Source organism: Chlamydotis macqueenii, chromosome 11 (assembly GCF_036417535.1).
Source record: "Chlamydotis macqueenii isolate bChlMac1 chromosome 11, bChlMac1.mat, whole genome shotgun sequence".
NCBI lineage: Eukaryota > Metazoa > Chordata > Aves > Otidiformes > Otididae > Chlamydotis > Chlamydotis macqueenii.
In genome coordinates this window covers 1,546,203-1,558,453 of record NC_141566.1, presented here as the reverse complement: position 1 = coordinate 1,558,453, position 12,251 = coordinate 1,546,203, and the positions used below count along the sequence as shown (strand labels likewise).

Below are 12,251 nucleotides of genomic sequence, written 5' to 3'. Positions count from 1 at the left end.
ATTTTGGTTTTGTTTGGGGTGCTGCTGTACACAGAGAAGCGTGGGCAGCTTGGGTGGAAAAGGTCTCAGCAGAACGATTTTACGGCAGAATGTCCTGTACCTTGAACCCCTTGCCCAGCAGCTTTTCGCAGCCTGAGCCACTCGCTCCTTCGGAGCCAACTGCCCAGAGAGCTTCAGACCTTTCAAAAACTCCAGCTGATTTTTTACAGACTTGGGTGTTGCAGAGGAAGAAAAAAAAAACCCTTCCTCGGGCCATGGAGAACCCCCTTGGACATGCCTGTTTGCAGGAAAGGGTGGCCAAAAAGGTGCCCAAAGCCGGGCTCATCACCCCCAAGCTGAGCACCAAGCTCAACTCTGCGCTTTGATATAGCGCGTTGACACATCTTGACCCTGCAAAGGGAAAGAGAGGTGCCTAAAATATCCCGACTCTTCCTCTGGGACTTTTCAAGCAGCTCTATGCAGTTGGACTTTGAGGTCCTTCAGGTCAAGGTACGCCTCTGCAGGGAGCGGTGCTCAGAGCTCCCGTCCCTCACCTCCTTACTTTTCCCCTCCCATTCTCCTGTGACGTGGCTCGGCTGCGGGCAGGAGGAAGACGATTGTTGTAAGGGAACCGTCTGGCACCGGCTGGCCCAGTTCTTCGTCCTCTCTCGCAGGTACTCGGCCCGTTTTTGCGGTCCCGTTTCCTGGAGGTTGTTGGCTGAGGGGAGGGTTGGATCCGGGAGGTTTGCTGGGCAGGTGAGGCTGCAGGCTGTGACATGAAGGCCCTGTAACTTCTCCTATTTTTTTTTTTTCAATTTTTAATCACTTTCTACTCAGGAAAACTTCTTAGTTTAGTGTTGAGAGGGTTGATTTGGAGGGAAGGATCACACACATGGCCCATCCTTGGTGTGCATGGGTGCACGGGGAGCTCAGCATCTTGGTGACATCAGCCCACGGCCGGGTCACCCAGCTTGTCCTGCAGCCCTGGCCCCAGCCTGGGGCTCTGACATACTCAGGTCCCACCAGAGCAAAGCTGGGGTCTGAAGCCCTTTCAGGAAGGAGAATTTATTACTTCTGTACTTGTGCCACCTGCAGGACAAAAGAAAACCGGTCTAATCTCCAGTCACCGTTCAGTTCACAGCTGCCTGGACCGTTTCCCTGAGCAGCTGGATGCTCCTAACCTTCATCTCCTGTGGTTTTGCATGCTAGTTCCCAGCCCTGAGATGTCCTGGAAGGAGAAGGGTATGACTTCACCCCCATGTTTCATCCAGCACCTGGACCACCTGGTGTTGACTGTGAAGAGCATTGAGGACACTGTGGCCTTTTATTCCAAAGTCCTGGGCATGGAGGTGGTGACTTTCAAGGTAAGACAGGGGGCAGGCTCACCTCGGGTCAACGGAGCTGGAAGTGCAGTGCTGGGCCAGTGGCTGGTCCTTGCAGATCTCTGACAGGGTCTCTGGGGCATCTCCATGGAGTGGGGATGGTAGGACCAGCACAAGCTGCAGACCATCAGGCTCTGAGCTTCAACAGAGTCAAGCTGAGTCAGAGGGAAGTCCAGACCATGTTCTAAGACTGAAGGAGGAGAACCCTCAAATCCACACATCCTCTAAAGACAGGCTCTTGTTTTGGTATTTCCATTGGCAAAGAGAGGAAAAGGCGGTGAACATTTTCAGAATGGCCCCAACACATCTCCTGCCCAAGCTCCAGGCCACTTGGCCTATTTTGGGTGTACCCACTACGCCTTTTTAATTTCCAAGGTTATGTCCCTCTCTCCTGCCCCATCACTCACCCCCCAAGGCTACCCTGAGCCTCAGATTGTTCTTCAGGCGGGCACAGAGGGCAGGTCAGTGTCCTGCGCGTCCGTGGGGTCTCAGGACTCAGCTGCCATAGGAACCTGCAGAAGTCTCCTTGACAGCCTGCAAAGAAGAGATGCCCAAACCCCCTTCCTCACCCCCTTCCCATCGCCTCGTCTTTGTTCCCATGGCAGCGTCAGCCTGTGCGTTATTTGTGCGGCTGCACCACAGGCAGGATGGAGAGTGCCCAAAATGGAAAACGTAGGTCATTATGGTTTGGAAGTAGCTGCATGTGGCCGTAGGGCTTTCTTGGGTCACTGCACATTTCCAGGGATGTCATGCGATCCTTGCAGGGGCCAGTTCTTGTTTTGGGTTGCCACAGTAAGAGCCCAGAGTTGGCAGGACTACAGCCAGGTCCTCAGGACTTTTAGGACTGCGCAGGTGAGTGGGTGCTGAAGGCTTCCAGCCCAGTAAGTCTCATTGCGCTTTGATTCTTCTCTTTGGGGACAGGGAAATCGCAAAGCTTTACGTTTTGGCAACCAGAAGTTTAACTTACACGAGGCTGGGAAGGAGTTTGAACCCAAGGCTCGGTGCCCAGTCCCTGGCTCTGCAGATATCTGCCTTATCACCCAGGTGCCCTTGGACCAGCTGCTGGATCATCTGAAGGTGAGGAAGGTGCAGAGCGTGCACAGGGCATGAAGCCAGGGCCTCCCAAGCGAGGCTTTCAGGGCCTGAGTCCTGAGGAATGTCAGAAGTGTCTCATCCAACAGCTCGTGTTTTCAAGGCTGGGGGAGAAGAGCGCACAACGCCCTGATAAGGCCACCTTAAGCACTAAACCCTGCCCTTATGTGTCTTCCCAGGCCTGTGGGGTGATCATTGAAGAAGGGCCTGTGGCCAGAACCGGTGCCGTGGGCCCAATAACATCCGTCTACTTCCGAGACCCCGATGAGAACCTGATCGAGGTTTCCAGGTACAGCCCAGAGGTGACTGCAGTCAGTGGAGGGGAGCCCTGACCACAACCCATGCTTTGTCCATGTCCCAGCAGGAGAATGGATGCAGAGGCCAGGCTTTTGATGACCAGTTTCAGGTCCAAGCTTTTTTTTTGCAAACCTAGGACAAATCTCGAATCCCAGCCATAAAGTAAGGGCTGCATGAACCTTCAGAGCTTTCCCAGGGCAGCCTGCTCAGCTCTCACTCCTGGGTGTGAATCCTACTTTTAAAATCACCATCAATGAAGACTTCATGACCTTCTGGGAAGATTTGCCCTGCTGCTGCTGTGTTACTCGTATTGGGACATTTTTCCTAATGTCTGACACCCCTTTTACTGTGGTTGAAGCCCCTCATTTCTACACTGTCCTCCATGAACACAAAGAACCTGTCATTCCTTACCTCTTAATAATCACTTTTATGCAGCTGAAGATTTCTGTCTCCCTTCTTCTCCGTCTTCCTGCTTGGCTTGACTCAGTCTGGCTGGCACCGGCAGCTCTCACACCAAGCCAGTGTCTGGCCTGCACATCCCAGCCACCAAGGGAAGGATGCAACCTTGTGCTGCACCTGGGAGGGATTTGCTCCTCCTTTCCTTCCCCACGCACGACACATTCCTGTGGGCTGTTTGGCTCAGGCATTCATTTCTGGAACAACAGCCTCCTTGCAAAACTTGACCTCCTCCACGGCGACATGTCCTGAGCTTGGGAGAGCCTCTGGACCAGGGAGAGCAAGGCCAACGCTCTTGCCTTCCTCTGTCCAGAAAAGGCATCGTGAGTCACTCCAGGAGCTCTGTCATGGAGCTACCTGCATGGCACGAAGGGAGGAAGGTCTGTCAGCAGAGCTGGGGTGAGGGTCCACCACAGCAGAGCCCACTCCGACTCACTGATGGCTCTCAGTTACTTGTGGGATTGTCCTGACCTTTCTTCTTTCTGTAACTATTTAAAAAACAATTCTTCAATTATTTAAAAAGGATAAAACAATAAAGAAGGACTGGGGGGTTTTCAGGGAGAGCAGTTCCCTGGCTGGCCATGCTGTGGTAGCAACATTGTCATCACGGAAACAGTGCCGGATGGCAGAGAGGGCTCTTCTGAACTCTACAGTCAAAATCCTCTCTAGAAATGAAATAATCAGTGTTTTTTTTTTTTCTGCTGGCATTTCGCAAGAAATCCAGAATTCTCCATGGCACGAAAAAGAAATGCAAAGCCCTACAAAATTCAGCATGTGAGATTGTCAAAAGCTGGTGCCGGCAGCGGCCGGTGACAGCTGCTTTCAGCTCGCGTTTGTGGGAACTAAGAACACGAGCTGCCATGGGAGAGAGCCAGGGGCACCTCGTAACCTTCACCTGGTGAACGGAGCCCTGGGAAGGGACCCATGGAGGGGACCGAATGGAGGGGACCCATGGAGGGACCCCACGAGCGGAGTCGCGTCCCGAGCGGCGGCTGCTCTCCAAGGTGCTGAGCGCCCGCGGCAGGGCCCGGCCCTCCCACGGGTGGGTCCTGCCCACGAGTGGGAGAGGGCTGACAGCGGCATCCTGCTCCCACCAGCCCTACCCCAGCTTTTTCCCCTCTCTCTGATGGCCAGGGCTTCCTTCTCCCCAGCCAAGTGTGGATGCCAGCGGATCCCTAGGGATTTCTGGCGTGGGATTGTAGTTATTGATGGATTGCTAACACAGATCCTGCCCAGCTCAGTGCTGCAAGTGTCCCTTCCTTCACTGAGCTCACTACCATAAATATGTTGGTGGAGAAATGTTTCCTTTTCTTAATTTTAAGTGTAATTTATCTTGGAGCAGCAACAGGAAGGAGGACAATGGCTCTCTTCTTATTCAGCCCGAGAGGAGAAGGTAGGGACTTTCGTGGCACCATATTAATTGCTAAATTCCCCCAGTGACACACAAGCTGGTCTATAATTTTCACAGGCCATTTTTTTTTCCCTTGGCTTACCTTGCCAAGGGTTTCAGCCTCCTAATGAGTTCAGGATATGAAACATTTGCAATTGAAACTGGAAATAACGAGTGAGACACTTTCCTGGGCAGGGATACTGAAGGCGTTTCCAGGGTCCTAGGGTTTTAGAGGAAATAACATGAATGAAAACAATCTCAGGTATGCCTTCAGCTCCTAGATGCTCTGGAAAAACCACTTTCTGCTTCAACTGATAAGGGGCCCAACAAAAGGCAAGCTGGACCCTACCAGCCTTCCTGTGCTTTCCCTTCCTCATTTTACACATTGTCTGCTGAAAGGTGCCAGGATTGCATCTGATGGGACAGCCAGATGAGGTTTCAAAGGACTTCTGGATCTTGGGAGAAAAAAATGTAGCCTGAAACCCAACAGAAAAGTTATTTTTTTCTGGTCCAGCACCAACAAGTAAGAGGCACTAGCTCCCTCCTCTTCTGCTCAGCTTCACTGCTACCTGGCAGCGGTGCAGCGTGGTGCAGCAGGCACGGAAATGAGAACATTGGAACAAATGATCAGATTAAAACAAAAAACCTGATGGTCTACATAATGCAGCATTAAATCTCTAAGCAGAAAATTAATTTACTTCAGTTCTTTATTCAGAAAGATTCAGTGTGCATATGCCAGACAGTTCAAGAGAGCGGGTAACAGGTGGGCAAACACTTTTGCTCTGGCTGGGAAGTTCTCTGCATTGACCACGGCCAGCAAGTGAAAAAGGACCTGGCCCACATTCCTTCCTCCCTGTCTAGTCCCACCTCGGCCCCCCTTGCAGAAGGCAACCCTCACTTCTCTAACAGATTCTGTACCTGTATCACAATCATGTTAGAAACAAGTCCTTCAGATCAGCCATCACAGTATTCGTTTAACAGACAGGAATATTGCATAGCTCTCCATCTCATTCTTCAGAAAGGATGCAGGGCAAGAAAGCCTGTCAGCGAGTGGCTACTCAGGAGCACAAGTACCGATTTCACCCCAGCTGGAAAGAACTGAGTCTCAGGAAGCTTTCCCTCCTTTCACAGGAGAGAAACAGGAGTTTCCCAATGTCAGTCACAGCGGGTATGTGCCCAAGTCACCACCCAGAGATGCCCACCTCTGCGCAAGCTGTAGAGACCACCTCTGGTGAGCCGGGTGCCCGGGCGACCCGCGCAAAGCCCGGAGGGAAGACGTGGCCCAGCCCTAGGATTGGCAGGGATCGCCTCGCAGGAAGCGTAGGACTGATGTAGGGTTCCTCACCTACCCGTTGCCTTTCATTCTGAAAAGACATACAGGTTTTCAGGGTCCTTGAACCGTCCCTTGTAGAGAGAGAAGTGACAAACATTTCCCAAGCACTGAAGAAATTGGAGGCTTTTACTGGAAAAGAAAAAAAAACAAAGTCCCTCTCTGCCCAAGAGTTTTTTGCAGGCAGGGCTGTTTACAGTACCTGATAGATTTTTCATCTGGCCAGCATGACTAACTAGCCATGATCCAAAAAGTGCCCAGAAGAGCGCTAAGAAAAGCACACATTTTGCTGTTGAACCTCCTCTTCTTCCCAGAGTCAGCAGTTAGGCATTCTGTACAGAAATAACTCTGAACGCAGCTTTAAAAATGTCTAGACACAGTTCCTTCAGGGGAACCGGCTTCCAGATGATGCCGCAGGATTTTCACAGGATTTTTTTTTTTTTTTTGTATTTGTAATGGCCTTTCTGCTACTCAGTGTCAACTGCGGGTTGAAATTTAGTCTGTGTACTAATTACTGACACAGCCACACCTCCTGCCTCGTGGGCTCCTTTGGTATTAAAGCGCCTACTTTGACTTCAAGGGGTGGGAACTTGCCTGTCATTGGAAATGAACAGTAAAGCACCAACGAAGAAAGGAGTTAGGTTTTCACCAGGACAAGTCCCTTACTAAAAAAAAAAAAGCCAACCCACTTGCTGTTCCCTCACAGGCTGCAGGCCAGCTGGGAACTGTCTGACAGATTCTCCAGGTTGTCCACCATAGTGATGATGGTTTCTATTTTTTCTTCTGGAAGCACATGAGAGGCATTGGATCTAAACTTCTTCAGGAGCGATTCAGTGCTCAGAGGCTTCCTCCAGTGCCCATAGAAAGTGTCACATTTGCCCGTCAGGATGTCCCCACTGTGCAGGAGCAGCGCCACCTCTCCGTACATCTTGTCAAAGTTGGCCACGTTATCTTCAGGGTGCTCCACCACCACTTTGTCCAGCAGCTCCCTCAGCTCCTGCCGGTGGATGCTGCTCTCTGCGAAGGAGCCGAGGCCGACTTCACCGTCCAACAGGGCAGTGCAGGCATTGAACTGGAAGGAGTGTCTGGCCTGGTGTTCAGAGCTGGGGAAAGGCCGATTGATGTACTTTGACACCGGGATCTTCAGCACAATGGTGCGGATCAAAGAGGGAGAGAAGGACCCTGCGTAGTTGATGAAGAGGTTCCGGACAGATAAGGCGGCGTCCACCACCCAGTGCATCCCCAGGTGGGCTGGGAACCGCTTGAATGCAATATCCTGCTTCTCCAAGAGGAACTCATGATGGTCACTCGGTGTGGACAGTGGTTTGGGCTGATAGACGCTGTAGAAAGCACTGAATCCAGAGCAACCAGGGATGTCGTCCAGAACCAAGGGGTTAGCCTCCATCCCCCGAGCGGCCAGCAGCGCTGCTTCGAAGCCCAGGCGAGCAGCATTTCCGATGTGCAATGGCTTGGCCTGGGTGGCGGCGTTTGCCATGGGTGCCCCTGCAAGTGACGCGGCAATGCCCAAAGCGTGCGAGCACTGGGCCGTGCTGAGGGAGAGCAGTTTGGCAGTGGCCGCAGCACTGCCCAAGGTACCGACCACCGAGGGAGGGTGGAACCTAAAGGGGAAATTGCAGATATGAGCATCCCTGCCTGCTTGGCACCGAGCACCTCACCAGCTGGACCTGCCCAACTCAAAATTTAGCCATCCGAAAACTAAGTGTCTACTTGAAACTTCGTTGAAGAAAACAGACTGAGCTCAGCATCTCCAGAAAGCAATTTTTAATTTTCCCTAAGAATAAGTGGCTTGGCTTGTGCCCATATAGCCAAACTTTCTCCCCCCAAAGGAACAAGGTGGCCTCATCCAATGTGCCCAGGGATTGCAGGTCATGGGAGGGACCAGGGACCACGCCCACAATTAAGCTGTCTGCGTGGCTGTGGGCCGCGGCCCATCTTCCTGTGCTCTTGCCCTGGCTGGTTTAGATGACGACACCGCAGACTCAGCGGTAGTCCTCCTGATGGTTATTTTTGAGGCAAGATCACCGGAGGTCACCAAACACTCATCAGCTCCGGCAGAACTGGCATTCGGCTCTCAGTAGGGCTTTACCCTGATCCTGAGTTCACCTGGACTTGAACTGATGTTTGAAACTCTGAGTAGGAGGTTAACAGGGCCACCAACCCTCTTCCTGCTCGGTGAGGAAAAGGAGGTTTACCTTTTGGGAATGTCGTGAGCCTCGGTGGAGAAATGCATGAGCCTTCCCTGCACTTCCAGGCCCACGTTAAATGCCAGCAGGAAATCCTTGCCGTTGGGTTTGGTGCTTGGAGGTAGCATCTGGGAAGCTGCCAGAAGAGCTGGCAGCACGGCCCCTGACGGGTGGGTAGCAGGGTGCCAGGTGTCGTCAAAGTCCATGGAGTGAGTCTGCCGGAGAAACGGAGATAAGGACACGCTGGTGTGGAGGGGCTGGAAGCTGAGGGGTCCTTGCTGATAGTGCAGAGGCTACGCCTATAACAACACCCACCCAGTCACCCCGCGGTCCCCACGGGGGCTGTTTGGCCCTTCTAAAAGCCGTGTGCAAGACTGCAGAGGAGCCCATGACTTCTTGTCCCCCGTTACCCCTCCCAGTCACCAGTCTGCTTGCTGTGGTACTGGCTAGTGTCTTAGAAGGCACCACAAAGCAGAGCTTCTCCTGGAAGAGCCTGCCTTACCGCAACTCCGTTGGTGAACGCAGCCAGCGTTGGGGAGAGCTTCACGCCTGGCTTGCCGTAGACGGAGCTCACGGCAACGGAAGAGTACAGCTCCTGTGAAAGGGAGGGAAATTCAGGTGAGGAGGGTGAGCGAGACAGTGATGGTGTGACGCCATAACATCCCTCTACCGCAAGGCGAATGTCCTACGTCAGACATGAAGTAAGGCTGTGGTGGTTACGTCAGGGTGGGGACCACAGAAACACACGAAAACACGAGGATGCTCCTACCCGGCAGTACTGCAGAGCGAGATCGAACACTTGCGTGGTGCTGCCCACGAGGCCAACGCCAATGCTGTCGAGGATCATCCTCTTGCTTCTGTGACGGACGACCTTGGACAAGTGCTCGGGTCGGACTGCATGGATGAAGGAGGCAAAGCTGCTGGTCACGGTCTCCTCTGGAGCGCTCCTGGCCACCACTGCAGCACCAAGAGAGAGGGGAGGGGGTAAGAACACATGTGGGACATGTGCTGATGGCTCACAGGTCTTCACCCTCTGGTCTCACTGAATTTATTGAAGGGCAGAGGCAGAAGGAGAGTGCGGGATCTGCCCAGCATGTCCCTCGGGTCACACGGCTGCGTACAGCCCTAGAGACCTGGGAGGTGATGTACACCTTCCCTGTGCTGTCCCAGGCTGTGAGCCTCCCCTGGAAATGCCATGCGGATCCAAAGTCACCTCTTGTGTCTTCAGGCCCTTGGCGGAGTCCAGGAGAGGAGCACCACGGCTCCACGCTCACTCTGTAGACAGTAGAGATACGCTCCTGGAGAGGGGACCAGAGGATTCAGCCTCTGCTTAAAACGAAGATTGAACCAGAAGATCTCCTGAGCTCGGCGTCTGAAGGGAAGTTTTCTCTGAAAACACCCTTGCTGGTACACAAGAAGCAAGACATGGAGCTTCCCAAGGCAACATTGGTGCCGGTATTTATGACTTGTAAGGGGCAGACAGCATGAACTACTGACTTCTGCATTTGAAAGTCACCATTTCCAAAGCTTTGGAGGTGCTACAATTCTGTGGAAGACATCCAATTTGGGACTGTTTGCTTTTAAACTTCAGTGACAAATTGCATTTTTTGATGAATTTATAATTCATAGAATTACAGTTATTATGACCCATTATCATTGATAATATTATTCGGCAGGGCACATGAGAGCAGAAAAATGATAAAATTCAATATACGTGACATTTGTGTGACTGCAGATCCACGTACGCACACGTGGGCGGTATGTACACACACGCACAGGCATGAAAGACAGCATTGATGGCCAAATGAAGCCAATCCAATGAAAAAGTCAAGATGAGTGAAGCAAGAAATTAAAAATACTTCGCTTCAACATCTTACAGGAAACCTCGCCAAGATCAGCAGGTACAAATGACAGCTTATTTTTTTTAACCAGAAAATATCCCAATTAAAGGAATGACCATTCCCTGATTTCGCTAGCCTGTATTCACGCTGAAATGTCACGCCTGCCGGCTCACCGTTTGCCTGCAACCCGTTCGGACTCCCCTAGAGCCTGGGAGCAAAAGCTGCTTGGAAACACAGCTGAGAATGTCACTGCTGTGACTCACCGAAACAAACCCCAGCCCTCGCAGCGGCCCTACGAAATATATCGCTGTCGGAATCCCTAACGCTCAGCAGTTTGGAAACCTGCTGACAGAAAAAAAAAAAAATAATAATAATAAAAAAAAATGTGTGTACCCTGGGAGCATCTCCAGCGCGGAGGAACGGAGGCACCAACGCCCTCCAGGAGAAGGAAAGGGTGAAGTCAGCCCGGGCTGGAGAGGCTGGAGGAAAATCTGCTCCCTGAGCCCCGCACCCATAAAATCACGATCGCTTCCTTCCCGTCAGCAAACGCTCTTTGGCACTTCAGCAGGCAGCGATATTTTTTAACCCCTCGGTTAAAGGCGTTCAATGACGCCGGTGTTTTTCCTCCTTCTGTGGCAGCTGTGCTGCAGAACTTGATTAAAAACAGTAAAAAAGGGCTCTGTCTAGCAAACCTGTCCAAGAGCAAAGAGATCTGTGTGGGTTGTTATTATTTCTCTTCTTCCCAAGCGCTCACTCAGTAACACGCTTTGTATTTTCGGCATTAATAACGCATTTCTAAACGAGTTAATAGACAAATTTACAACAGAGTGGCTACGCAGCAAGTTCTGCCCGATTTGTCTGCGAAGTGGGAGAGCAGGCGGGCTGCGAGACGCGGGCAGCCACCCGCGGGGCGTTTCCAGCCCGAACAGCACGATCAGGCGCGGTAACGGAGCAACGACAGACGGCGGCGGAGTTCGGGACGTGAGCAACCCGACCACAGCCGCAGCTGAAATAGCCTAGGTTGGCGGTCCGGGGGTACGAACTGGGAAAGCCTGGTTCTCAACCAGTTAAAGTTTCTGCTGCAGCGCAGAACCAGCAATCAACATTTTTTTTACCACTCATCACTTTTCCCCCTGTTCTTCAGCGACCGAGGGCACCCACCGCAGGACCCCCCAACCACGCTTTGCCCTCCAAGAACCCGAGCGGTTTATCTCCGCGCGCTTCGCCCAGCGCTTCGTTTTTTTTTAAGTAATGACATGATAATTTAGTGATGCTCTGTAAAAAAAGGGCAGGGAACGCCGTTCTGCAGAGGGATACGAACCGTGAGCAGCAGTTTTGTGAACTTGCCGGGAGCTTGCCAAGAGCTTCTGGGATTTCTGGAGGAAAGGGAGAAAAAGAGCGTTTGTCACCTGAGCTCCTTGAACCTTTTCAGAGCCATTTTACTGGTTGTGCCTCTAACACGGCATCGCAAGGCACTCGCAGATCAAACGAGCGGATAAGGCTAACTACATATTTATAAGAGGGGAAAAAAAAAAAAAGCATATTTTCCAAAGCTCAGCCCAGCCGAGGTGCCAAGAACAGCCAGGGAAATAAAGCAGCACAGTGGAAGGGGCAGCGCAGCCGTGTCATTCCTACCATGAAATCCTCGTACGGCAGCAAGCGGGACCGGCTCAGAGTGGACGTCAGGGAAAAAAAAAAAAAAAAAGAAAAAAACCACCCAGCCTGTCCCAACAACACCACCCCCCACCACCACCACGGCACTGGGCAAAACACCTTGGGGAGGCAGAAAAGGAGCAGATCAGTAAAAAAATAAAGCGCCTGTGAAAACCATTGGAATTTTATCAGCGCTGGGGCCAGTTCCCACTGAATGTCACGACAATTTCGACCGGTTGTGCGACCGCCCGGAAAAACGCCACGACCTCCTTAAAGCGAAAAAGGAAAGGTGAGAGACGCAGAGGCGTTGTCCCCGAAGCCGCAGTTACCTGTAAGGTCAGGTAGAGCATGCTGGTGGCTGCTACGGCGGCGCGGTCGCCGGCTCCGCACTGCTCTGTCCCGGGGATGGGAGAGGTGGCTGAAAGGTGCTTTGGTGTCAGGGTTTATATATGCTTCTGAAAGGCAATTTGCTTTTTGTTTTTTTTTTTGTTTTGTTTTTTTTTTTTTCTGCAACTGAATTTCAAGTGTGATGACATCAGCCTCCGGGGACCAAGAGGGTGCGGGGAATAGATGAGGAGGGGTGGTTTTTTTCTCTGCCTAACAGAAGGGAAACCCTCCCCAGTTTCA

At 52.0% G+C, this 12,251-nt stretch overlaps 2 protein-coding genes across 2 annotated transcripts; one reads left to right on the top strand and one right to left on the bottom strand.

Moving 5' to 3' along the window:
* The first annotated feature begins 182 nt into the window (after positions 1-182).
* On the top strand, positions 183-3,190 carry GLOD5 (glyoxalase domain containing 5). Its single transcript, XM_086756525.1, has 4 exons — positions 183-653; positions 1,189-1,343; positions 2,283-2,438; positions 2,633-3,190. The coding sequence occupies exons 2-4, from the start codon at positions 1,203-1,205 to the stop codon at positions 2,783-2,785; spliced, it is 450 nt and encodes a 149-aa protein (XP_086612651.1). The 5' UTR covers positions 183-653; positions 1,189-1,202; the 3' UTR covers positions 2,786-3,190.
* Positions 3,191-6,479: 3,289 nt separating this feature from the next.
* On the bottom strand, positions 6,480-12,000 carry LOC104487083 (cis-aconitate decarboxylase). The gene is made up of 6 exons (XM_010129948.2): positions 11,954-12,000; positions 11,293-11,347; positions 8,900-9,087; positions 8,633-8,725; positions 8,140-8,345; positions 6,480-7,545 (listed from the first exon to the last, which is right to left on the bottom strand). The coding sequence occupies exons 1-6, from the start codon at positions 11,972-11,974 to the stop codon at positions 6,627-6,629; spliced, it is 1,482 nt and encodes a 493-aa protein (XP_010128250.2). The 5' UTR covers positions 11,975-12,000; the 3' UTR covers positions 6,480-6,626.
* Positions 12,001-12,251: the final 251 nt, after the last annotated feature.